The sequence below is a fragment of the Mauremys mutica genome, chromosome 7 (assembly GCF_020497125.1).
Source record: "Mauremys mutica isolate MM-2020 ecotype Southern chromosome 7, ASM2049712v1, whole genome shotgun sequence".
Classification (NCBI taxonomy): Eukaryota; Metazoa; Chordata; order Testudines; family Geoemydidae; genus Mauremys; species Mauremys mutica.
In genome coordinates this window covers 65,053,841-65,080,745 of record NC_059078.1, presented here as the reverse complement: position 1 = coordinate 65,080,745, position 26,905 = coordinate 65,053,841, and the positions used below count along the sequence as shown (strand labels likewise).

The following is a 26,905-nucleotide window of genomic DNA, read 5'->3' as shown; positions in this document are numbered from 1 at the left end:
CATGACCTGATTTTCAGAGGTGCTGAGCACCCACAACTCAGTGGGAGCTGCACCTGCTCAGCACCTCTGAAAATCAGTCCATGAGTGTCTCAAACTGGATGCCCAAAGTGAATACCCAGAGTGGACACTTGTGGAAATTTTGGCCTTTGGGACTAGCCCAAGGCCACACAAGTGAGTCAGGTGCAGACACAAGACTATATTTTCTGACTCCCACTGGACAACGCTCCTTCTCTGGGTACGTCTACACTACGGGATTATTCCGAATTTACATAAACCGGTTTAGCAAAACAGATTGTATAAAATCGAGTGTGCACGGCCACACTAAACACATTAAATCGGTGGTGTGCGTCCACGGTCCAAGGCTAGCGTCGATTTCTGGAGCATTGCACTGTGGGTAGCTATTCCGTAGCTATCCCATAGTTCCCGCAGCCTCCCCCGCGCCTTGGAATTTCCGGGTTGAGATCCCAGTGCCTGATGGGGCAAAAATCATTGTCGCGGGTGGTTCTGGGTAAATGTCGTCAGTCACTCCTTCCGCTGGGAAAGCAATGGCAGACAAGCATTTCGTGCCTTTTTTCCCTGGATTGCCCTGGCAGATGCCATAGCATGGCAGTCATGGAGCCTGTTTTGCCTTTTGTGACTGTCACCGTATGTGTACTAGATGCCGCTCACAGAGGCGATTCAGCAGCGCTACACAGCAGCATGCTTTTGCTTTTGCATGATAGCAGAGATAGTTACCAGCCATATTGCACCATCTACCATACCATAAATTGGTAATAAGGTGATCGTGGCTATCAGTCCTTTTGCACTGCACCATCTGTTGCTGTCATAAGTGCCCCTGGCTGCTCTTAGCCAGGGGCGCCAAAGCCAAAATTGGGAATGACTCCCTGAGTCAATCCCTCCTTTTTGGTATCTAAAAATAGAATCAGTCCTGTCTAGAATTTGGGCAAGTGTACTAGAGAACCACTGTATCATAGAACCAGAGAGCACAGCTGCTCTGTGTCAGATCCAGCAGAAATTATGAGCTGTATGCTATTCACAGGGGGTGCTCCTGCAACAACCCCACCTGTTGATTCCATTCTTCCCCCAGCCTTCCTGGGCTACCATAGCATTGTCCCCCCACTTGTGTGATGACACAGTGACTTGTTAGTGAGAAATGAGTGGAAGGCAGTCTCCAGCTGCTATGATAATCCAGACAGGACATTAAGCAGTGTGTAGGAGAGGAGCCCAGCATCCCACTGCTAGTCCAGGGGCAACTGAATCTTTTCTTTACACATGAAGGGTGGGGGTTGATGGAGCTCAGCCCCCTGTTGCTATGATGAAGACGGTTACCAGCCATATTGCACCATCTACCAGGAAAAATTAGGGACAGGCACCCTTGATCGACCTAACTGATGCTAGTCGGCATGGTTACCAGTCCTTTTGCACTGCCCCATGTGCCAGTAGGCTGATGATGACAATGGGTATCAGTCATATTGTACCATCAGCCACCCATGGCGGGGGGGGGGAGCAAGGATGTTGGTGTTGAGTGCTGCAGCATCGCGTCTATCTGCAGCATTCAGTAAAGATAGGGTGACATGTAAAAGAGTCAAGAGAGGATTGTTTTCCCTTTCACTTCTGGGGGTGGGGGGTGTGTGCGTAAATTGCCGAGCTATGCCCTGACCCACCGCAGACACTGTGTTTGACCCTAGAAGCATTTGGAGCTCAGCCAAGAATGCAAATACTTTTCGGAGACTGCAAGAACTGTGGGATAGCTTGAGTCCTCCAGGCCATGAGCGTCCATTTGATTCTTTGGCTTTCCGTTACGCTTGTCACGCAGCAGTGCGCTGACTCCCTGCTATGGCGTCTGTCTGGAGATTTTTAAAAAATGATTTTGAATTTCGTCTTCTGTAACGGAGCGCTGATAGAACAGATTTGCCTGCCCTTACAGCAATCACATCCGCATGGTCCATGCTGGAGCTCTTTCTTTATTTTGATTTTTAACTGCCTCGCCACTCGTGCTGATCGGAGCTCCACGCTGGGCAAACAGGAAATATTCAAAAGTTCGTGGGGCTTTTCCTGTCTACCTGGCCACTGCATCCGAGTTCAGATTGCTGTCCAGAGCGGTCAGTGGTGCACTGTGGGATACCACCCGGAGGCCAATACCGTCGATCTGCGGCCACACTAACCCTAATCCGATATGGTAATACCGATACTAGCGCTACTCCTCTCGTTAGGGAGGAGTACAGAAACCGGTTTAAAGAGCCCTTTATATCGATATAAAGGGCCTCTTAGTGTGGACGGGTGTGGCGTTAAATCGGTTTTACGCTCCTTAAACCGGTTTAAACACGTAGTGTAGACCAGGCCTCTGAAACAAACACCCAACAGCCCAGCTATAACAATACTACAGACCAGCAGACTTCCCTTCAACAACAACAACAAAAGATAAACCACAGACAATTCCATTTGGCAACTGTGGAGTGGATAGTGAGCATAAAGAAGAGATTCCTTTGCAGAGCCTAATGCATGCTGCTTATCCAAATTAGCTGCACAATTACTTCTATCAATGCAAAAATAGTTGAATGTTTTTTCTAGTGCACAGCACTTGAGAGAGACTTAAAATGCAGTGTAATTTGCCACAGTGTATGTCCTGAAGTGGTTTGCTAATGAAAAGAGGATTAAGTTTCCATTATTCTGAATTACCATTTTGTGAAATCACTAACAATATTTTCATTTATATACATATAACCCGGGGGGGAGGGGGAAATATTCCTTCCAACTAAATGGTTCACAAATAAAATTCATTAGATAATGTGCACTTTGCTCTTATTTATGCAAAGTAAGATTAGAAATTCCAGCATCTGCAATTTTATACCCTATCAGCCTGTGTCTGACGATAAGTTTAAAGATCATCACAGTATCATTCAGAAGCAACAGGTTTTGAGCTTAATGGTTATGTCCTGGTTTGCAGAAGGGGTGAACCCTGCAAATGACTCAGGGTGAATAGGGGAAATCGTGTCGGGCCTGATCTCATGCAAGGAGCTTCAGCTCCCACTGAGAGTTGGCACTGAGTAAAGACTAACTACTATTTAAGAAACTCAGGGCTTGGCCCTAAAGGAATAGACAGCACTCAGCATCTCAGGCCCTTCACATACAGTCATCTGAGTCTTGCATGGCAAGGGGACGGAGAGCAGCACAAGAAAGTTATAATACTTGACTCTTCCATAGAACTTTTCCTCCATAGATTCCAAGGGAAGATAATACATATCAATCTCCCCACCCATTTTCCAATCGGGGAAATAGAGGCACAGGGAGATGACATGACTAGCCCAAAGTCATACAGTGAATCAGTGACAGAGCTGCGAACAGAACTCAAGTCTCCTGTCTCCCAGTCCAGTGCACTCTCCACCCAGTAAATAGCCAAAGGGGCTCGAAGCACACTGCTCAGCGTGAAGGAACTGACTTGGTACAGTGGCATAGCAATTTCTTCTCTCTGGAGCATATCTTAGTTTCTCCTCTGTAAAGTGGGGATTCCTATTATTTAATATTTCTACTAAAGGGGCATCTCGACACTCCAGTCACGGATTAGGGTCCTATTGTGCTAGACACTGTACCCAAAAATGATGGCCCCACACCCCAAAGACCCTACGATCTAATAAGAGTGCTTCCCAAAACAATCTATGGATGAAAACAGACATAGAAGTGATAAGTATTGTTATTCACTGTCAACAGGAGAGAAAAACAAAGCTGAGACGCACATTTCAAGTCTGTCCTATAAAATAGACCGAGCTCTCTAAAAAAAGTGACTTTCCCTGCCATAACTTCTGATTTGTCTTAGACATACTTTATTATATTTACATCTGAAGCAGTACCCAGGGGCAAGAGAAGGAAAAGAAATCCAACCAGTTTTTAACCTCTAATCTAAATTCAGGGGGTTGATTTGGGAAGCAATCCTCCCTTAGCTCTGTCTGTCATACACATAGAAGACAATGAAAGGGCAGATTAGAGTGACTTGGTTCTTTGACTGACACTAACCTTTCCTCCCAAATACCTGACAGTAATTATTTCCAGAGTTTGTGCAGCCAGCCAGCTTTTTATAACTGAAACAACATTATTTCCTACTTACGTTTTGAATCAAATCTGAAATATATATTTTATTAGGGGAGTATCAACGAATGCTTCCTTGTATTGTAATTCAATTTAAATATCCCCGCAGCAGATAGCATTGGCAGGGGATGAAAGTGCATAGTTTGCTTGAGAGTTCAGGGGGGAATACGGCTTCCCAAGACAACCAACAGAACTGAGCGTGTCTCAGAAGAGGTTCCATTTTCAGAGTGCTAACAAAGCTTAAAACTGAAACAGTATGTTGCAATACCACAGATGATCATTTGCAGATGTAACTATCCAGTTTTAAGGTCTGCACTTTAAGTGCAAAACTATCGATATTACAAATCCATGTTATGTGGTCACCAGATATAATTACCAGGGACATCTTTCTCTCTCACACAAAGACTCACTTAGGGAGCCAGGCCTAGAACCTTCATCAGTCCCTCAGCATCAAAATTACAGGCCTCTTCCCCTTGAGCTAAGGAGAGCATTCTCCCAGCTACCACCAGCAATAGGTCCTTTATCCTCAGAGTCTGCCACTAGCAAGGCACAACACTCCTCTCTCACCCACGCAGTTAGAACACATTCTGTTGGTGTCTCTGTAAATAACGTTAGACAGCCAGTGTTAAACAGACTGCTGGCATGAGTGTGCTTTAGCCATTAGAAGAAAGTTCTCCTCATGAATTATTGCTGAAGGTGCAGAAATAGAACTCCATGCTATTAAGCTCTGCAAAATACAGTGCAAGGTGGAGATGCCAGAACTGTGAGCACTCACATTTCCTTGCAAAACTCAGAAGCCTGTTTAGCCAAACAACCAGAGCCAGTTTAAGAGGAGGGTGGGCAATCAGGGCAGAAGGCCTGGGCACCAAATTGGCGGGGGCAGGGCACATTGCCTTCCCCCATCCCTTTCCTTCTCAGCTGGTTGCCCCTGGGTGTTGTAGGGGAGAAGACAAAAATGTGTTCATCGGGGGGACGGGGAACTCCTAGGACCAGCCCTGCAAACAATAATATATTTTAGGAAGTTTGGCTGAAAGACGGTGTCACAGTTTCCAAGGTCTGTGAACCTCTGACCCCTTTGTGGCCTCCATGAGAGCACCCCACTTAAGTCTCAGGCCTGTAGCCATCAGCTTTCTCAGGTCAGGATCCCATGATCCACTCCCTTCAGCTGGGAAAATTAATCTGCAGAGTCTTGCAGTTCACTGTGATCACCTCAGCAGTCACCCCGCGGTATTCTTCTCTGTTGGGCAGCAGCCACCTACCTGGTCTTGCTTCAGGCTAGCTGCTGCCTCATTTTCCTGTCTGTCAGGCTGTATCTCCCCACCTTCCCAGGAAGGGCTCACTGTCATGTCCAAGCCTCTTTCCAGGCAGCATTTTATTCTTCAAACATAGAACTCGGGCAAAAATATCAAACACAAAAAAGCAAGACCTCTGCCCACCTCTCCTGCTACAGCTCCAGAGACTTCTCCCATGGCGGCTCTCACAGCTGAAAGGAGGACACACCATTCCCTTCAGGGCCTACCACAGGAGCCAGTCTCCCTCCTCTCAGCTGAGCTCTCTCACCCCTTCATAGGGATCACCTAACACCTTCTCAGGGCTGGCTGGCCCCAGGTCTTTAGGAGGTGACCAGCCAGCTTCCATAAAACAAAGTACTATTTAATCAAACAAAAGCATTACAAAAAAAATCTTTAAAACACAATAAACAGCTTATATACATGTCTATCTTACCAGATGTCCCCCATCTTCCATATGAAGAGCCTCTCACAGGGCCTCTCCTTCTTGGGCAGTTTCATGCCAGTTCTTGGGTGAGAGTGACCTTTTCCCCTACATCAGAGTGGGCACTTTATATGGTTTCCTGTTCTCTGGAACCAGGTCGGACCAAGCTATTGCATTTCCCCCAGTGAGATGGGTCTTGTTACCTGCCTAGGGATGTAAGGGTTTGCATTCATTATTTCCCCTCTCTCCCCACAGTGATTTTAATTCCTGCAGGAAACGCTTTAGCTCGCCAAGAACCCAGAACACAATCCTGAGCCCATAAAGATACATATCACTTTTATAAAGCTCATGCAATAGTCTTTGGATAATCCATGTGTCCATAATCTCTGTCACAGCTGGATCCCAGTGCTAGTGAAAACGAGCCCAGTTTCTGAACAAAGGTGCACACATCCCAAGCAAAAAGGAGCTTCACAATCCTGCATGTGGTTCAATAGAAAACAGCCATTTTTGTTGAATTTTGTGGAAAAGCACATTGAATAGGCACCATTTCCGCACCCTCCCTCCCCCCAAATATCAGTGAACAAATCCAGTAGCTAATTTAGATGAGTTTGGGGGAGCCAGTCCAGGGTACTTTGCCTGCAAGGAGAGTGGGTTTCTAGCCACTGGGAGGCAGGCTGACATTTTTGTGAGGTTGGAGTCCTATTCCACCACCTCCCTCTGCTATGAGCCTCCTTTTTCAACTGAACTGCCTATCACTGCTGCCTATTGCTTAGACTCATGACCAGCAGTGGGGACTGCTGGTTGTATGAGGAAAGCAGGCAGGTTTTATGATCACAGCATACGCACAGAGAAGTTAGAGAAAAACAAATGCTTTTGCTGGAAGGTTGCAATGTAACACTACTACAATTCTTAGAATTTAGAACAAGAAAACCAAAAACACAGAGCCACTAAGCAGGCTGCTCCCAAATTCAGAGGCACAACTCACCCCACTGTAGTCTAGATTGGCTCAGGTTGCACATGTCTCTACAGAGCCCCCTTCGTCTACAAGCAAGACCGAGAAACTCCAGAGCCTTTAGAGTGAAAGCTCTACAATTTGAGTACAGGTTTCTTCAGGGAGATGGAAAAAACAATAGAGACAATGGGGGAGACTGAGTGGGCAAGACTAGCAGCTGTGCAAGGCATGTGGGCAACATGGAGGAAGGAAAGTTGGTCTCCAGTTGATGTTTGGGAAGGAGGGGAAAAAAGGAAGGAAACACTGAAGACAAAAACCAAACAACTCTTCCCCCACCACCATTCTTGTTTAGTACTCCAAGGCGAGACAGAACCTGCACATACAGGGCAACAGAATTAAACTGTATTCAGAAGACTTTGGATAGAACCAGTGCAGACCCATTGCCTTTTGCCCACTCCCGTATTCTAAGGATTTTGGCTCCATAGAGAGGAACCCTGACTTCAAGCGCAAAGAACAGATCAAACTTTGAGATGAACCCAGAATTCTAACTTCTAAAAACAGGGTTTGATGTGGAGATCAGCTGCACAGAGTAACATTCCTCAGGCAACTCACAGAACAAAGGATCTCTTTGCCTTTGGTAACCTTACTGTCCATGAAAGAAGAACAAGAGAGGCATTACAATCTCTGTGTGCTTTGCAAGAACCCTCCTAAAATATGCTGCCTGGATCTACGGCATGAGCATCCTTTTTGTAGTATGCAATGTCTCGGAGGCAGCATGGGTATGAAGCTAAAGTTGTGTCGATTTGGACTGAACGTGACTCACATATACATTTACCACTTGCCATTTGCTTCTCTGCTGTCTCTGATCCTCTACTGGGGATGTACCAGGTCAATAAAGAGGTTTCTCTTTAAAACATGTTCTAACTACATTAATAGCTCCAACTCACAATAGTCCAGATTGAAATTACTGTGCCATGGAATTTCCCCTGAAATGTTTTGTTTTCTCAATGTGACTAGACTAGATTGAAAGTAGTGGGAATCTGAGAGCCAGATTCTCAGCTGGTGTAAACCAGCACTGTGGTGTTGGAAGGCTGGCTCAAGGTAATTTTCCAACAGACAGAAAGGTTTCTGTTTGGCTTTGGCTAGGTTAGGATTGAAAGTGTTTAGTTAGATCACATTAGCTAACATATGCAATGGGTGTGTCTCCACCAGGAAAAAGGTGTGTTCTTCCCAGAAGGTAAAATCCTAAAGACAAAGCAGTTTGTAGTTTTCACATGTGTCAGCAGGTCAAGTTAAAGGCTAGCTTATAGGCTACACCTACACTCCAATAAAAAAAAACTGTGGTACAGCACAGCTGGCCAGAGTCAGCTGTTTCAGGTTTGTTGGGCTCAGGCTGCAGGGACTATAAAATTGCTGTGTGGACATTCAGGTTTGGGCTGAAGCTCAGGCCGTGAGATTGAGACTCTCATATCCTGGGCTCCAGCATGAGCCCAATGTCTACACTGCAATTTTATAGCCCTCTGAGGCCAAGTGCTCGGGGCTCTGAGACTCACTGCCATTGGTTTTCTATAGCAGCATAGACCTTAGTCCTTAACGTGTGTGAAACCTACACATTGCCTTGCCCTCATTAGAATTTCACCTTGAGTTAAACTAACAAATGTTTCAAGTACACACCTTTTCTCCTAGTGAAGACACCGGCCTAGTGAAAAGTAGGGGAGGAGGGGGAGATTGGGATGATAAGGAAAGAGAAGCAGCCATCTTGGCATCCATCACTGGACAGACGCAAGGGGCCAGAGCTCTTGCAAGCTGAGAAAGATGAGTCCTTCAACAAAAGGGGTTGGAGACTCTGGGACAAAAGATTGGTAAGAAGTCTATCTTAAACCAAAGCTGTAGCTCATTAAGTCTTAGTCATTAGAAACCATCTTTTTATTTTTGTTTGTAATGCTAATTTTATTTCATCCCTTAACCTATGCTCTTTTGTTAATAAACCTGCTTTACCTTTAATCTAAACCAACCCAGTGCTGAATGGAAGTAATTGTTAACTCCAGTTAATGTGGAAAGTGACTGGGCGTTGTCTGTTCAAAGGAACAAATCAACCTGATTATCCCTCTGAATGGTCCAGAAAAGGGCTGGACTTTGCAGAGCACATGGTTTGGGGAAAATGTGGGACTGGGGGGAGTTGGGGTTATCTTGCTAGGTATAACCAAGCCCAGTGGAAACTGAAGCGGGGCTATTGTATTGTAGGCAGGCTGCTGGGATTGGCACGCTGAATCGGGATTGCACAGCCCACAGACACTCAGGGAACTACATGTTCGTCTGCTGGCTGTTGGTGTCCAGGTTGTTAGCCACAGCAGCAGAGCAGTTAGGGCACCCAGGGTTACAGGGCAGGCAATGACACAACCTCTGACTGGTCTGGGTCGCACCCCACAACATGGCGGTCTATGACCACAGATGAGAATTAACACTCCTCTTTAGCTGAAGATTGCTCCCTTCGTTTAGCACGCAGCCTTTCCGAGCGTGCAGGTGGCAGTCACGCTTGCACTCCTGGCTGAAGAGCAGGTTCAGTTGGTCACACTGGCTACTAGTGCCCTACAGCAACAGGGCAAACTAGCAAGCCTGGAAACAGTCACTTAAATGTTCAGGGCTTGGCTACACTTACAAGTTGCAGCGCTGGAAGTTACAGCGCTGGTCATGCAGCTGTGTAGGGCCAGCGCTGGAGTGTGGCCACACTGACAGCTACCAGCGCTGCAGTGTGGCCACACTTGCAGCACTTGCCAGCGCTGTATTGAGAGGTGCATTGTGGGCAGCTATCCCACAGAGCACCTCGTCCCGTTTTGGCGCCGTTTTGGCGCTGAGTATTGTGGGAAGGGGAAGGAAGTGTGTGGGTCATTCCGCTTCCTGTTCCAACGCCCCATGGTGCATCGCTTCACATCCCAGCATTCTGTCTTTCCGGCAACGTTTGGCGCCATTGTGAGTGTCTTTCTGTTTTACTCTGTGTGTGAATCGCGATTTCTGTGGGAAATGGAGCCCGAGCTGCTGAGGACTGTGCTGATGAGTGTCGCCAGCACAACACATTTGGCAGTCGAGCTATTCCTTCAGCTCCAAAGTGACAGTGAGGAGTCCGACGATGATATCGATATGGATTTGCCTGCCGCGTGTGACACTACAGTGCTTGTGGCATTCACGGAAATGCTCAGCACTGTTGAACGCCGCTTTTGGGCTCGGGAAACAAGCACTGACTGGTGGGATCACATCGTCATGGAAGTCTGGGATGACGAGCAGTGGCTACAGAACTTTCGTATGAGAAAAGCCACTTTCATGGGACTGTGTGCTGAGCTCGCCCCCACTCTGCGGCGCAAGGACACAAGATTGAGAGCTGCCCTGACGGTGGAAAAGAGGGTGGCTATTTCAATCTGGAAGCTGGCAACTCCAGACAGCTACCGGTCGGTCGGGAACCAGTTTGGAGTGGGAAAGTCGACCGTTGGAATCGTGTTGATGCAAGTTTGCAAGGCAATTAATCGCATCCTGCTAAGAAAGACTGTGACTCTGGGGAACGTGCAGGACATTGTGGATGGCTTTGCACAAATGGGTTTCCCTAACTGTGGAGGGGCGATAGATGGGACGCATATTCCTATTCTGGCCCCCCCCCACCTGGCATCAGAGTACGTTAATCGTAAGGGGTATTTCTCTATGGTTCTCCAGGCGCTTGTGGATCACCGTGGGCGTTTCATTGACATTTACACAGGCTGGCCTGGAAAGGTGCATGATGCACGCATCTTTCGGAACAGTGGCCTGTTCAGGAAGATGCAGGCAGGGACTTTTTTCCCAGACAGGAAGATCACAGTAGGAGACGTCAAAATGCCCATTGTGATCCTTGGAGACCCCGCTTACCCGTTACTGCCTTGGCTCATGAAACCCTATACAGGGAAGCTTGACAGGAGCAAGGACCGGTTCAACTACAGGCTGAGCCGGTGCCGAATGACTGTGGAGTGTGCTTTTGGCCGTTTAAAAGCGCACTGGAGATCCTTGTATGGGAAGCTAGACTTGGGGGAAAGCAGCATCCCCGCGGTTATATGCGCTTGCTTGTACCCTCCATAATATTTGTGAAGGGAAGGGTGAAACATTCAGTCAGGCATGGACCACCGAGGTTCAAGTCCTGGAGGCTGAATATGCACAGCCAGAGAGCAGGGCTAATAGAGAGGCCCAGCACAGGGCTTCAAGGATTAGGGATGCCTTGAGGGAAGAATTTGAGGCTGAAAGCCAACAGTAATGTTTACTGCCTTGCATGGGAGTGAAGTGCACTGTTTACACTGTTATTCTATTATCCCTAAAATGATTTGCAGTGCCTGTTTCTTTACTGGGCTAAGGTATCTTTCACTATCTGCTATAATAAAGACTGTTTTCAAAGCCAAGAATTGTTTTATTGAAAAGAAAAAAACTTCCTTGACAGACAGACACACACACACAACATTTCATGAACACAAGAGGGCAGGGGTGTGGGTTGGTGAACTGCACAGTCACAAGTTTGCATACGTCCTGTCTGGAGTGCTGTGCAATGAATCATGCACTTCAGGGTGCATAAACTGCATGGTGATGGGGGTTGAGTGCAGAGGGTAAGGGTTGTAGTTATCAGGGCTGGTTGGTGAACGTACAGGTGTTGGAGGCAGCTGGTGGTGGTAAGAACCTGGATGCTGGGGAAGGGGGGTTTGAACTGACATTGGTGCACAAGGCAAAAAGCTTTGGGACGGGGGGGGTGGGGGAGTAGCACGGTAGTGCTCTGCTTGCATGGCAACGAGTGACTCGATAGAGTCCGCTTGGTGCGACAGGATGCTTAGCAGCTTCTCTGTGCTTTTCCTCTTGGCCACTGCATTTCTCTGCCGGGTCCTGCTTTCCCTCTGGCGGATCCTGCTTTCCTTTTCTCTCCACTCCTGCAAGTTTTTACTCTCTCTAGCAGAGTGAGCAATAACAGTTCTCAGCATGTCTTCCTTGCTCTTTCGGGGATTTTTTCTCAAATTCTGCAGCTTCTGTGCTGTGGTACATCTGGTCAGTCCAGCAGTCAAGGTCACTTTAGAAAGGCAGAATTGACAACATTTAACAGGGAAGCATTGTGTTCATTATCTCCAGACTGAAATTCCCACACACTGAAGGAGTTCTTAGTCCTCACTTTAGCATTCTTTTACCACACACATAACACAGCAGAAGCCACGAAATGGTGAGTGAGGGGTGCTTATAGAGGGAGAAGTGGGGCTTGAGTGATAGAGGGGTGCTGGTTGCTTCAGGGAAGCTGCAGTGATAGAGGGGTTGAGTGAAGATGCAGCTGCAGGGGTGATCTTCACTATCTCCCTATCTCTATCACTAGCTTCACTAAAGAGTCTCCCAACATTTTTCACAGGAGTTAATCCTGGAAGATATCTCCTTGCTGCGAGTCACTAGGGAACAGCGGGAGGCTCTTCTACAGCAATGTGGATTCCGCCCTGGACCCTATGCGGGTTGCCTGTGTTCAGCAATGGTCCCCCCACCCCTCGCGGCACAGTGGCGCGGACGCGTTAGCCTGACTGGGACAAGGACATCAGTGGCTCTCCCTATAAACCTGCGCAGGCATATTGCCCACGCTCTGGCTGAAACATTTGCTGAGATTACTGCAGCCGATTACCGCGACGTGATAGACCACATCAATGGGCTATTCCACATCTAGGCTGGCATGCATGCAGCCTTAACCCCCCTTCCTCTCCAGAAACATTTCCACCCAGAAAATAAAAGCCGCTTACCGGTAACCCGCTGCTCTGCTTGTCCTTCTGCAACTGCTGGCTGCTGCGATTGGGTACTTTCCTCCTGGCTTGAGAAGAGCTCCTGGCTGCATGCCTCCTGGGACTCTGGGGTGTCTTCCCCCATCCCAGTAGCTTCACTCGCGTTTCCCCCCCCCCCCGCCGCCTCCGCCGCCTCCTGTCCCCCACCCGGCTCAGAAGTGTCCATCGTGGTCCTGGGATTGGCAGTGGGGTCACCCCCAAGTATCGCATCCATCTCCCTGTAAAAACGGCAGGTCATGGGGGCAGCTCCGGATTGGCGATTACCCTCGCGGGCTTTGTAATAGGCACTCCGCAGCTCTTTAACTTTCACCCTGCATTGTAGTGCGTCCCAATCATGGCCCCTATCCAGCATGGACCTTGATACCTGCTCAAAGATATCGTAATTCCTATGGCTGGAGCGCAGCTGGGACTGCACAGCTTCCTCCCCCCAAACACTAATGAGGTCCTGCAATTCGCCAGTGCTCCATGCTGGGGCTCGTTTGCCGCGTGGAGGCATGGTCACCTGTAAAGATTAACTGATTGCACTCCACACCTGGCTGCAGCAAACAGGAAGGAGATTTTTAAAATTCCCGGGGCATTTAAAGGGCGGGTCACCTGAGGCAAGAGCAGTAGAGTGCAAACTGATGAGCAGAGTGGCTGAACAGGAATTCTGGGATAACTCCTTATTCCCTGGAGGACAATTAAAGCGCTGGTGAGTGTCCACACCTGCTGAGCAGCGCTGGATCACCAGCGCTGCACTCCTTATACCCCAACCCGGATGGGTTTTCAGCCAGCGCTGCAACCAGGGAGTTGCAGCGCTGGTTGTGCCCTGCAAGTGTGGACGGGGTGTAATTGCAGCGCTGGAAAGCCTCCACCAGCACTGCAACTTGTAAGTGTAGCCAAGCCCTCAGTCTGCAGAGCTGTGTGAAAAGTTTGAGAAAGTAAAACTAGGGCATGCCAAGGTCAGCCTTAGGGACAAACTCAGCCACTCTCTGATTTAGATAAAGGTGCAGCCTGTGGAGACTAATGACTAACAACCTGGAGTCCAAGTCTTACCAGAAGGGACCATTGCGATCGTTTAGTCTGACCTCCAGAGAGGCCATAGAACTTCCCTGAATGGATTCCTGTGTGAACTAGGGCAGATCATTTAGAAAAAACGTCCCATCTTGATTTTAAAATTTCCACCGATAATGAAAATTCCCTTCACTGGCCTGCGGGTGGGGGTTTCAGAAGCACTTGAGGTAGGGTGACCAGACAGCAAATGTGAAAAATCAGGACGGGGGTGGGGAGGGGTAATAGGAGCCTATTTAAAAAAAAGAACCAAAAATCAGGACTGTCCCTATAAAATTGGGACATCTGGTCACCCTAACTTGAGGTCAGCTGAACTGTAACCCTTGACTTTTCTGGGAACAAACTACCTCTGGGAGCAGAGTTTGGCCAACGCTGAGTGCTTTGGAAAGTCCCACCCTTTATTTGTCTTCACTGTGAGCAAATTTATCCAATGCGCTACTTCTAATTCCTCTCTCAAGGGAGCCAGCAGTACAAACAAGTTCCGATTGTGGGGGCTGCATCTGCCAGAGAAGTGTCTATCCATTTATACACAGCTCCAAATTCAGGAACGTTGGTTGTGTTGCTCTCAGTGTCACAAAAGGGGGTGGGGGGGAGCTTTACCAGAGTGGACCCAGCTGGCTTTGACACTTCTCCCAGCTTTCTGCTCTTTTTATGGCTGCATTTTAGTTACCGTCACGTTCCAAGTATACGACACCATATTATCCCCTGGGGACAAGATGTCTTCAGCAGATTTGAACATCATGAAGAAAAGTGCCTATGCAGCAGTGAAAGTGGACCCCGACGGAGACTACTATACCCCTGGCACATTCGAACTGGAGCGGCTCTTCTGGAAAGGCAGCCCAAAGTATACTCACGTCAATGAAGTCTGGCCTAATCTCTACATAGGAGATGAGTAAGTGATAAACACAACCCACCAATGGAGCCACAGGGGTTCCTACCCCACACTCTGTTAGCCGGCACATAAGCCATTGCTGGCAGCCCAAACCAGTGCGCAGTATAGGAATAAGGCAGCCTGAGCCCTTTTCAGGATACACAAAAGCAAAGATTTCCCCTTCTAGTTTTCAAGCACTACAGCCCAAAGAAAAGGTTTTCATAGCCATGTTGGCATCTCTCCTTACCAAGGATTACAATAATGGTGCGGTAGTGACAGCAGGACAGGCTGCAGCATTTGTGGGTAGTCATGTACTATTTTTAGATGGTTAATTTCAAGGAGTAATTTGTCATTATTACCAAGTGACAGTCCCCGTGTCATGTTGAGTGAAGGGCACAGGCTGAGTGCACAGAACCATGTGTGGAAGTGGCTTTAACCTGAAATGGAATTGTTGGAAGTGATTGAAGAGTCTTCCCAAAAGCTGGAAACATTTCAGTGTTGGTAAGTTGGAGCCTGGCTGCAGGTGGGGGAGTGTGTCAAGGAGGAAGAGGGGGGCTCTTGTGCATTAAAACTGTCCAGGCATTAAACAAATTTGTCCTTATTCATAGGGCTAGGCTACTTTGAACTCGTTCTCAGCTGCAGGGTGCATCTCACTGCTCTTAGCAAATGAGTGTGAAAGCACAGGATAAATCTGGAAATGGCTATAATATTCTGTTATACTGAACTGGCACCATACGCAGACAATCAAACCTGTCTGCAGAGCAGGAGAACTTTTCTTAACCCTTAGGCAGTATTGGTCGAATTCCCATTTTCCCCCTACTCCCTTCCCTAAAGGAATATTTATTTTACATCATTACTAAAAGGCACAAGCTGCAGCCCCACCAACTCCAAATATTCATAATATTTTTAAAAGGTCCAAAAATTCATCTGCTGCCAGATTATAAAAGTGGAAAGATAAACAGCTTTTTAAAGTTATTTGAGTCCCAATATTGTTGACCAATTAATTCTGTGGCACCAGAAGCAATAGAAAGACCCACCTGAGAGATCTGGGCTATAAGCATCTAGAGGCTAACACAGAAGAAAAATCTTTTTCCCCCCAAGTATGGCTATAGTCTGGCCAACAAGCTCAGGGACGGGGGGGGGGGGGGGGGGGTGGGGGGAGAGGGAGAGAAGAGGGAAGTGATTATTTGTTTCATGCTAGATCTTTTTTAACCCAAGATTCAGCAAAAGCAGAATGGGCTCTGTTAAATTCACCTGGCACTTTCTTTCCCCTTCCTTGTTTAAAATTTTTGGAATTATTTTTAACGTAATAGGTGGAAGTATTCTTCACTTATCTTTGTGATGAGTCTTCAACTCTGCCCCTTTGAGCTGGTGCAGAGAGGCCCAAGTGGCCAATCAGAACAAGGCTTTGAACATTCAGGGTCCCTAGACACAGGCCACCATCTACCACCAGTTATTTCTCCAACTACAATTGTTTCTGTAACTCTACCTTGTTACACCTCGAATTTGAACATCTAGAAGATAAATGCTAAGAATAAAGCACTTGTCCACTAGAACAATTAATCAGGCAAACAAAACAGAAGCCCCACTACCTTACGTGAGAATATTCAGAGATACATTGTTCACTTAGCTGGGGTTGGCTGTTGAGAGAGTATCTTTTGGGGGGGCAGAGCACACTAACTCCTAAGAAAATGGGGTGAGCTTTTAAGAATAGGTGGGAAAGGGTCACATGATGGTAGCACTGCAGGTAAAAGCCATCGGGTCAGAAGACCTTGCTAGCCCATCCCTGAAGCATAGGCTTCACAATGAGACATTTTCCCCACCCTATTAGAGGCAGGGAAAAAAAGCCATATGAGAAGGAGAGATGATTGAGGATCAAGGTGGAAAGGCAAGAAATAAAGGAGGAATGGAAACAGATGAGGCCCAGCTTCACTAGGCTGATGGCCCACAAAAAATTAATTCTTTAGCTAGGGCTCCAGTTCACATAGGTCCAGCCTCCAGTCCTCAAAGATTTGGGACATGAACTGATCACCAGGCAGGACTCTGGCCCCATTACTGGGACAAGGTGGCAGTTATGCATTTAATTCTAAGCAGATGAAGTCCAGGATAATGGGGCCATAATAATCCACGTATACACAACTCGACATGCTGGCACACTGCTCTCAGTGTCAAAAGTGGAACTGGTTTGCTTTGACACTTCACCTAGCTTTACGTTCCCTTTTAGTTATTTTTATGTCCTAAGCCAGGGGCGGCCAACCTCTGGCTCCGGAGCCACATGCGGCTCTTCAGAAGTTAATATGCGGCTCCTTGTTTAGGTACTGGCTCTGGGGCTGGAGCTACAGGCGCCAACTTTCCAGTGTGTCGGGGGGTGCTCATTGCTCAACCCTGGCTCTGCCACTGGCCCTGCCCCCACTCCACCCCTTCCCCTGAGCCTGCCGCGCCCTCGCTTCTCCCTGTTCCCCCCACCCCCAAGCCTCCTGCACGCCACGAAACAGCTGATCGATGGGGCTGCCGGTGGGTGGGGGATGCTGACGTATTACTCTAGCTCTTTGGCAATTTACAGTGGTAAATTCTGGCTCCTTCTCAGGCTCAGGTTGGCCACCCCTGTCCTAAGCATTGAACACAAGATAAGCCCCTTGGGACAAGATGACCTTATTTGTGACCAACGGCTTCCGCCCTCAACTCGTTTTTAGGGCCTGGTTGAAGAACTGGTCACCAAATAGCTACTGTGGAAAAGGCAACAGATGTCAGGTTCATTTCAGATCCTTATCAACCAGGCTAAATTAAGGGCTGCCCTTAGAAGAATTTAGTGGCATGCTCATTACAAATCAAGTGTACACACACATACAGCGTTTATCTTTAGAGCCTCCACATCTGGGCCTCATTCCTGCCTTCTGCATTTATGAGGTTAACAGCGACTGCTTATGGAAATGCCAATTAATTATCCTGACTACATAACCACAGCATTATTCTAATGCAACACAGGCTATCATGGAACCCTGTGAGGCCACTCATTCCTTTTGTTACAGGACTTCGCTGCAGCTGTTTCCCAGAGGCAATGAAATCCCCAGGAGGCCTGTAAGGCCCAGAATAATCAAAGCCTCAAGTTTAACATCCTGTGTTCAGCTCCAATTGAAGTTTTCCTCCGGCAAGTTCTAAAGACTTTTAAGACCAGACCTTGGAGACGATAGGAGCCTTCCAGTAACAGGAACAGAAATAGGCTTTTGGTTCATCCATGACCAGGATTAGTAACATGTAGCTCATCTTCAATAGGATAGGGAGCTGCTTTGTTTTGTTTCCTTCTTCTGTTTGATGTGAGGCAGATGTTTTCTTCAGGTGGCCTGCTTGGCTGATCCCCAGCCACAGGGTACAACCAAAGCACAAGCAAAACTGGTGCTCAGAGGGAAACCCCGCTCCTAGTGCAGAGCCAGAAAGTAGAGATGGTAGCTGCCAAATTACCCATCACTATGGCTGTGATTCTGCATTAGATCCAAAACTAAAAGAGGCCCATTTTCTGGTTCCCGAGTACCTTTCACAAGATTTCAGCTACAGATGATGGTGGTCTCCTAAGATCTTGGCCTCATCTGACCTCATCCCTAGCTCTGATTAGGCCTCAAGGTCTGAACCCTAGCCAGAACCTAATCTATATCTGAACACTGTCTCATTGGCCTGTCTCTACCAAAAAGAGAAACTAATCAAGAGACCCCTCCTTACATAATACATTTTAAGACTAACTTCCAGCTGCAAAGCAGAGCCAAACTCCTGTAGGTTTGGTGAAAGGGAGCCTTCTCTATAGTTCAGCTGATAGAGCTGACAACCATGCTTGCTACGAGGGGTGTGGTCTGAGAACTGACTCAGGCAATTAAGTTTGCAGGTAGCGCACACAGAGAGATCATCTAGAAGATAGGAGACTGTGCTAATTAAGCACACACTGAGTGTTTAGCCACCCACTGACTGACTCCCTCCCCTTCCTGAAGGATTTTGTCTGGCAAAGTAATGTGGCTACGCATCAAGAGAATTGCCATTTGGATTAGTTCAGAGGAAATCAGGTGGGAATTGGCTCAGTGCAATGCACAGGTACTTCACACTGTTTAGAATGTATGAACTCTTAGGACATCCACTAGTATTAATCACATAAAAATAGAAACATTCCAGGTCATATTGATAGTAACCCAGGAGGTAGAAATATGTACACAGAATGGAGAGGGGATGGGATCATTTTATTTTAAAAAGAAAGACACACGTTGGAAGGTTTCATTGTAATATTAGCATAGTCATCTGCCAGTCTTAGTGGAGGCTTTATGAGTTGGAAGGCAAATATGTAACTCTATACAAAAAAATCTCTCAAGGACAAAAAGCGATGATATGAACTTTAGCTTTAAATGCCAAGATACAAGCAGCACTGGCAGTTCACCCTGCCAGTCCTCTTCCCAAATCATTTTGGTCTGCAGCTGATTTGCAACAGTTGAAGCAATGAGGAAGAGTGTCAAAGTCTGAAATAAATTGGCCGTGTCAAAAATGTTTCAAAACTCTTATGCTTTTGATGTGGGGAAGGTTAAGAGGAGTTTCCTTGCCTATCACAGCATCTACAAAACCTCAGTCGGTGGATTTGCTTTGGGCACTGGATTGCCCAGTGAACCCTGGCTTTCCCCACTCAGCAACTGATGAGTTCCTCTGGTTGTGAAGAGCTTGCTAGCTAGTTTGTAGAGAGAAAAAAATTGCTCCAATTCATGCATCTGTGAAGACAAGGCAATGCCTTGTGGGGGACAAATGCTACATTATCTCTACTTAATCTTCAGCCAGCAGCGCTACTCTAGATGCAGGAGAAGTTGCGGAAACTTTAGGCCCAGTATTAGTGGAGATTGTCAACACCTGCCTTAGTAATGGCAGGTTGCAGACCACTCTTAAGGAAACAGAGGTACTGTCTATATTCAGGAATTCCTCATTTGACACTGAACATCTGGCAAATAAGTGCCCTGCCCCTAGTCTTCCCTTGGTGGTTAAAAATACTTCAAAATTTATGAAGAGACAGTTCCTTCCACAGTATCTCATTGCCTCAGATTTTCTTAACCCTTGTCAATCTGAGTATTAACTTGAGTATGATACAAACTAAGAAAGCAGCTGTTTGTGTTGCTCAATGATCTCTCTCAAGTGCTGGATAAAAGATGAGTGTCCATAATGCTATTAGATACACCAGCCGCCTAGTCAGACAGCACTGACTATGAAATGCTGTTGACTTACCTGGGGGCTATAGGAGGAGTAGACAGTGTTGCTCTGTGCATTTCTTGTTGAGTGATCTCAGAGGGTCGACTTTGCTTCCCGCAGGGCACTCAGAGGTTTTCACAGGGCTCCATCTTGTCCCTCCCCATTTAACATGTGTGTGAGGCCATTAGGAGAGTGAATGGAGAATCATGGGCGGTGGGGTCTTCAGTATGTGGATGACACCCGGCTTGTGTTTCTGTCTCTTCTGACCAGATGGCGTGGTTGCATCTTCTCCAGTGTCTGGCTGAGACTAAAGCATGAATGAAGGCTGGGTTATTGGTGCTCATGAGGGAGGTGCCAATGAGAGCATTGGCGGGTTGGGGTAAACAATAGAAAGGAAAGGGCAGTATTATTTTATTTTGCAATAAGGGTTAGCTAACTGTTGCTGGGATTAAATAGAATTTGTAGCAGTACTTGTCTTTTTGCTATGAACTTTTATTTTAAATAAAGATCACAGGCTTGGATGGGCACCATCTTTTTGTCCTTGTATACAGCTTAAAGAAATAAGTACTATTCTTCAAAGAAATGGCTGCAACTGAATTATATTTTTGATTGGGCCATTTTCCCCCAACTCAGTACTAGGCAACATGTTCTGAGGTGTGCATATAATCTAAAGTAAAAAGGGATTTCGTCTTCTATTTCCCCCATATGACGGTCATTCCTATCTCAAGCATCCCCTTTTGTCACAGAACATTACAAACACATTGATGGGTCCATCTGCCTCATGTTCCAATATAGAGGCCCTGATTTTGTAATGAGCTGAGTCCCTGCTTAAAGGTTTTGCTGCATAAGGATGTACTTGAGCACATGCTTGACTTTGAGCATACGCTTAAGTGCTTTGCTAAATCAAGGCCACCGTACCCAGTATATCTCTTGTTATTAAAAGGCCTGGTGGGTTTTTACTCAGGGACCCAAACTTTACTCAATGCCTCCCTTCCTAGGCTGAGATGTACTGTCATTTTCCTAATTATCTCCCAATACAGTACTTCACCTTCCCTGCTCTGAAGTGCATTCAAGGCAGACATTGAAGATCATAATGGCTTGTGCCATGTAAAAAGAAATCAAGCGCTAACACACAGATGGCCCAGAAGAGTAAAATGAAAGCAACTGGAGGATGTCAAATGCTGATAGTTTCACCTATGCTGGGCATTTAGAGCGAACTTTTTCTGGCATTGTGGCTTTATGTTCAATTATTACCAGAGAAATAGAAATATCTATCACATTTATAAGGCAATAGCATCACATAGGGAGGGAGTAAGACAGAAAACTCTTAGCTGGACTATTAAACTGAGGTGGAGAGCTAATTGCAAGAGGGAGAACTTGTGTGTCATGTGCTAGCTCAAAACAAATGAAGGATTGAATTATAAACCCTTGAACAAGGTTTATAATTCACACTAACAGCCTTTGTATGGCCCTCGCTCACTAGCTGCCTTACCCAATTGGTTGTTGGTAGGTATTCATGTTTTACATACTCTTTCCCTTTCATCTAAAATGCTATTACTACAGTAGTGGTGTAAGAAGAAGATGGAACAAAAGGAAACACACACACACACCCCTTGTGATACACCCAAGAGTTCTGATGATGTTAAAACACAAAGGAGCTAAACTATGAACTGAGATTTTCACAAGTGACTCGTGATTGTTGGTGCTTCTACAGGTACATCTACACCAAAGTTTTAGGTTGTACTGTAAATCAGCCCAACTGCTTACCAGTTATCTTGAGTTAATTGAGATGCTTGTAAATTCTAGTGTGGGCACTGCGCAAAGGTTTGTTCCTGGTCATGGTTATGTGAGCTACGACTGGGAACAATATTTGCATTCAGAAGTGTGCATGAGCTTCTACATCAGAATTTACAATCATGTTAGTTACCTCAAGATCATTGACAATCAAGTCACTTTAGTTAAAGCAAGACCAAAACCTATCACTACTATTTATTATCTGTGGAACCTAGGAGCCCCTGTTACAGACCTGGACCCCATTGTACAGGTGCTGTATAAACAGAAAAAAGATGGTTTCTGCCCCAAACAGCTTAGAAACTAAGTATAAGAAATGAGACCACAGATGGAGACAGACAGATGGGGGCATGCAAGGAAACAATGAGACATTATTGGTCAGTATGATCGGCAGTGGTCTCACCTTACCAGCAGCCTACCTGTTGTAAAGGTTTTTTGTAGGTATCATGGAAAAGAAAAGTTTGAAGGATTTTGCAGGATAGGCCCATTTTTGGATGTTCAACTGGAAGCACCTTAAAAGGGCCTAGGGTTCCCAATTTTGGTTGGATGCATTCCTGGAGGTTTCATTACATGACAATCTTTAGTTGGAAAATTGATCTTTAATTCCTGGAGACTCCAGGGCAATCCTGGAGGATTGGCAACCCTAAAAGAGCCCAATTGTCAAAGGGCTAAACTGCAGCACATTCTGAAAATTCTTTACGATATCTCAAGTTGGGCACTCAAAATCACTAGTCACTTTTGAAAATCTTGGCCTGAGGACCTGATCCTTTGTTACTATGAATGGCAAAACTTCAGTTTAAGCCAATAGGAGCAGGTTATAAATATAGAACCTCTTGCTAGCGGAGGGAAGAGGTCCTGTTAAGGACCTAACACAGCTTAGTTACTGGAAAGGGAAATCACACCATTTAATCTTGCTGGAGCTTTCTAAAGAGGAAAGCAAAACAGCGTACGAGGTGGAAGCAGTGGCTGTGGAGTGATTTAACCATTTATATTTTTCACAAAGATAGTGTGCTCAATGCTGTACAGAACAAAGGCACAAAGTCCTGGCCCTGCAGAATATGCAACATACTAGAAATCGTAGGAAAAGTTCCTGGTATAAGCCTTCTACAGAAATTACAACCAACCCTTTCAGACGGTGGCAGCCAAACCCATATTGAGGCATCTAAATATATAGTCTTACCTGCAGAGGTGCAGAGAGCTCACAATTGGATCTGCAGGTGCGCAGCACCACTGAAAGTCGGGCATTTATTAAGGCACCAGTTCAATAAAGCGCATGCTTAAATTCCACTGAAGTAAATGCAATCTAAGCACGTGCTTAAGTGCTTTGCTAAACTGGCATCTTAATGCCCAGAAATGGATCTGAATGCTTAACTCTGAGCACTCACATTTGAAAGTTTTCTAGTTTTAGCAGCTAAAGAAGGAAGGGTTTGATCTGGGCCCATGTTAAACAACTGGTTATGGGACAGGCACCAGTGGGAATAAATGTCCTTTTCTGTGGTAACCTTGCTTGCAAAAGGTCAGTTCTGAACTCAAACAAGTCCATAGAAGAGCACTCAATACAGCAGAGTTTAAAGCAGTTGACCTGAGAGGATAAGCTAAGAGGAAGGTGAGGATGACAGACAATTTAACATCAGCCTGCACAAAGCACTAAAGAGCACGATAGAGAATAACCCTTCATTGGCAGGATGATTTTCTAGACAGACGTCAGAATGTTTCTTCTGTATCTTATATCTATGATTAATTCAGAGCAGAAGAGGGGCTCACAATGATAACAGATTTTGTTTATCACACTGTAAGCATTTGTAATGTTTAAGACAGTTCAGTTACTTCTCTTCATCCAATCTCAACTGACAGAACAGCTACATGAATAAATACATACCCAATATGCTTCTGCTAATATAAGGGGTTAGTCCAAACTGATCAAGAAAAATTATACTAAAGCTTCAGGTCGTAAGATAGTCAACAGCAGGAACCAGGAAGGAACTCCATCCTCTAGCCCCAGCCCCAAAATATGCTTGCCCATGATGCCTTGGGAAAAAGGAAGGGCAAAGATGAGTGCTTTCCACTGAAACTTCAGGCATTGTCTGTTGCCAGGATACTGCAGTAAGTATACCAGTGGACAGCTCCAATATCATAGACCCCCATGTCCGTAAATCTAAAGAGCCCTGGGAGGTTTCATTTAGGTACTGTAAGGAGAAGTAGAATGGAAGTGACTATGCAGATATAAAAATACCATGCTAATCTGGGAGTGACTATGATAAACCCTGTATTAACCCTTGGGCTTGCCCAGAACACACTAAATGTTTCCTGGAGCCTGAGCAGACTGACTTATCTGAGCACTGATGCAATTAATAAAAAAGCACTGTGCCTTCACTCTGACAAATGAGACTCCTGTGTGCTCACTAAACATTACGGCCACTGAACACTTAAATGCGAGATCCTAGAGCCATGCAATGGATTATAATTAAGGCTCTCTATTGGTATAGTATCTGCATCTAAGTTGGTTGCAGTGTTGTAGCTGTGTTGGTCCCAGGATAGAAGATGCAAAAGCTTTTGAGCTACACAGATCTCTGCTTCAGGTCCGTTGTAGCTCAAAAGCTTGCCTCTCTCACCAGCAGAAGTTGGTCCACTGAAAGATATTACCTCACCACCTTGTCTAATATTTGCATTTAAGGCATTAATTTCTGACAGTCTCCTGAGAACCCAGTCAAGGAAACGGGAAAATTACATCCCAGATGAATGTTGCAGTGTCAAATGTTAATATGTCTGTCATGTGACATATTGTTTGGCATTGTCTCTGTTCAGAACAATAACAATGTACATTGTTTAATTCAACTGCTATTTATTAGATTGAGCTGCATTTGCAGAATCCAAATTTGACTTTACCTTTCATGGACAGTAAATCTTTATTTTTCCATTGACCCTGACTACAATGTGGCCCCAGTGATGAGCTGCCAAACTATTAACAACAGGTTCCCTCCTCCTCACCTCACGAGGGGGTTGTGCCCCCCCCAGGAAGTCGTGCCCCATCCAACCCCCCATGTTCCATGACATCCCCCCCGGGACTCTTGACCCCCCCCTTCCCTGTCCCCTGACTGCCCCTTGCCGCCCCATCCAACCCCTCCTCTCATTCCTGATGGCCTCCCGGGACCCCTGCCCCATCCAACAACCCATTCTCTCTGTCCCTGACTGCCCCCCACCACCTCATCCAACCCCTGCTCCTTCCTGATTGCCCCCCGGGACCCTTGCCCCCATTCAATCCCCCTGTTCCCTGCCCTCTGACAGCCCTGACCCCTATCCACCCCCCCACAACCCACCAAACACCCCCTCCCTGCTCCCTTACCACACTGCCTGGGGCCAGGACTGGGTCCGCTCCGCCTGGACCGTGACCGGTGCCGCGGGGCCCGACTCCCTGGGCCGGGCCAGGCCAGAGCCACTCGGCCGGCACTGGGGCTGGAGCCGTGGGTCCCTGAGCTGGGCCGGGTCGGAGCCACTCAGCCGGGACCAGCCCGAGCCAGGGGTACTTGGCTGGGACCTGGCTGGGGCGCTCAGCCAGGGCCAGGGGGAGCCGCTCAGGTGGAGCCGGACTGGGCCGCGCACGCTGTCCTGCGCCCCCCGCCCAGCTTACCTGCCTGCTGCTTGTTTCAGGCTTCTCGCGAACATTTGATTCGCAGGAAGCAGGGGAGGGGGAGGAGGAGGAGGGCAGAGTGTTCAGGGGAGAGGGGGAGGTGAGCTGGGGCCGGGGCCAGGCGGACAGCTGCCGGAGCCTTTGTTAAATTTAAAAAAATTTTTAGAACCAGTTGTCCTGGAACAACCGGTTCTAAAAAGGCTTCTAAATTTAACAACCGGTTCCTGCGAACCGGTGCGAACCGGCTGGAGCTCACCACTGTGTGGCTCTACTTGCTATTCAGCAAGGATTCCACTTGCAGGGGTTCTAACTGAGCACAGAATTTTTAACTGAAAGCATCATTTCCCCATGTTTGTTGGGCCAAGCTTGAAGAATGGAAAACAGATTTTTTTTCCCATAAGGGTTGCAGGGGGAGGGGGGGAGAGGACCACCAGAAAACCAAACCTGAAAGCAGAATCTGCGTTTCACCTCAGGCACGGCAGACTCAGGAGAGTAGGCTAAGTCACCAGCCCTAGCCTTCTCCCCAAGAAACTTTTTCATCTGTTTTGAAAGTATCAATCTTTCAAACAAAATTATTTTTGTAATTTTCAGCAAATCAAGTAGTCAGAAAAAAAAACTGTTTTGGGTCAAATGAAACATTTTATTCAACATCGGCTGAAATGTTTTGATTCTGAGCTGATTCTGGTTTTGATTTGCTGAAAATTTCAAAAAATGTTTTCGGATCAACTCAAGATGATAATTTTTTTTTTCAGAATTGCCAGTGAACTGAGAAATCAGTTACAGTTCATACAACTTTAGTGTCCCACTTGTTGGGGGCTGCATGTAGATGTGCCCCACATACAGACCTAATGAGCACAGAGTACCTCCGCTACAATGCTATCAAAAATATTGATACTTTAAATGTTCTTAAATTTATAAAAATAAAACAAATTCTGAAAGTTATTTTGAATAAAAAAAGTGAAAGTTAGTATAGAAATGAAATGTTTAGATTTGTTTGCAATTATTTTTAGTTTTTATTTTCCTCTGAATCAGTTTGACATATTCTGCACAAAGCCACAAAATGTTTCAGTCGACCCAAATCCACATTTTTCTCAAAAACATTTCAGTCCAAAAATTTCACCCAGTTCTGTGGCTTCTCCCAGAGAGGAAGGACCAGGCCATCTCAGGAAGTAGCTCTGAGAGGAAGTTCAGGGGGGCGAGCATACTTCCTGCCTGGGGGAATAGATGAAAGTGTGTTCGAGCAGTAGCAGCAGCAGGAGACTGCACTGACTCTCGGCTCTCCTCCAATAACAATGCTGTGTCTCCATTGTTCACTGAGCTTGCGGCTTTGTAATTGTTCTGGGGACTCTGCTAGATTGTGCTAACCCACCAAAACAAAGAGCCCACGGTAACACAACAGTAGAAACTGACCGCACAGTCTTACCATGTATAAAACACACGCAGCTTATTAGCCACTGCCGCTAAACAGTGCTCTTGTGTGGGAGCAATTAGAGTGATGTGCCTGGATGCAGCAGTAGCTCTTCTGCATCCCTCAAGGAATTCTCAACCACACTTGTGCGTGCTCGGATACAGCGAGTACAATTAGAATTTCCTTTTTGTATCTGCTAGCCAACAGGGTTTGGAAGAAAGGATAAAAGATTCATACTGAAAACATAAGAACAGCCATACTGGGTCCTTACAATCCTTACAGGGCCCATCTGTTTGCTGGGTGTTTGTACAGCGCCTAGCACACTGGGGCCCTGATCCATGACTAAGGCTCCTAGGCACGAGGGCCACATTAATAATAAAAAAACAATAGGTCGTCC

The 26,905-nt window shown here is 46.5% G+C and overlaps 1 protein-coding gene across 1 annotated transcript in view; it reads left to right on the top strand.

The window, feature by feature from the left end:
• The window catches only part of LOC123374889 (dual specificity phosphatase 29-like), a 39,223-nt gene that overhangs the window by 4,620 nt on the left and 7,698 nt on the right, over window positions 1-26,905 (top strand). Inside the window, exon 2 of the mRNA XM_045025275.1 lies at window positions 14,272-14,497. Coding sequence (XP_044881210.1) covers window positions 14,322-14,497 — 176 coding nt within the window. The 5' untranslated portion in view covers window positions 14,272-14,321. The remainder of the gene's footprint in view (window positions 1-14,271; window positions 14,498-26,905) is intronic.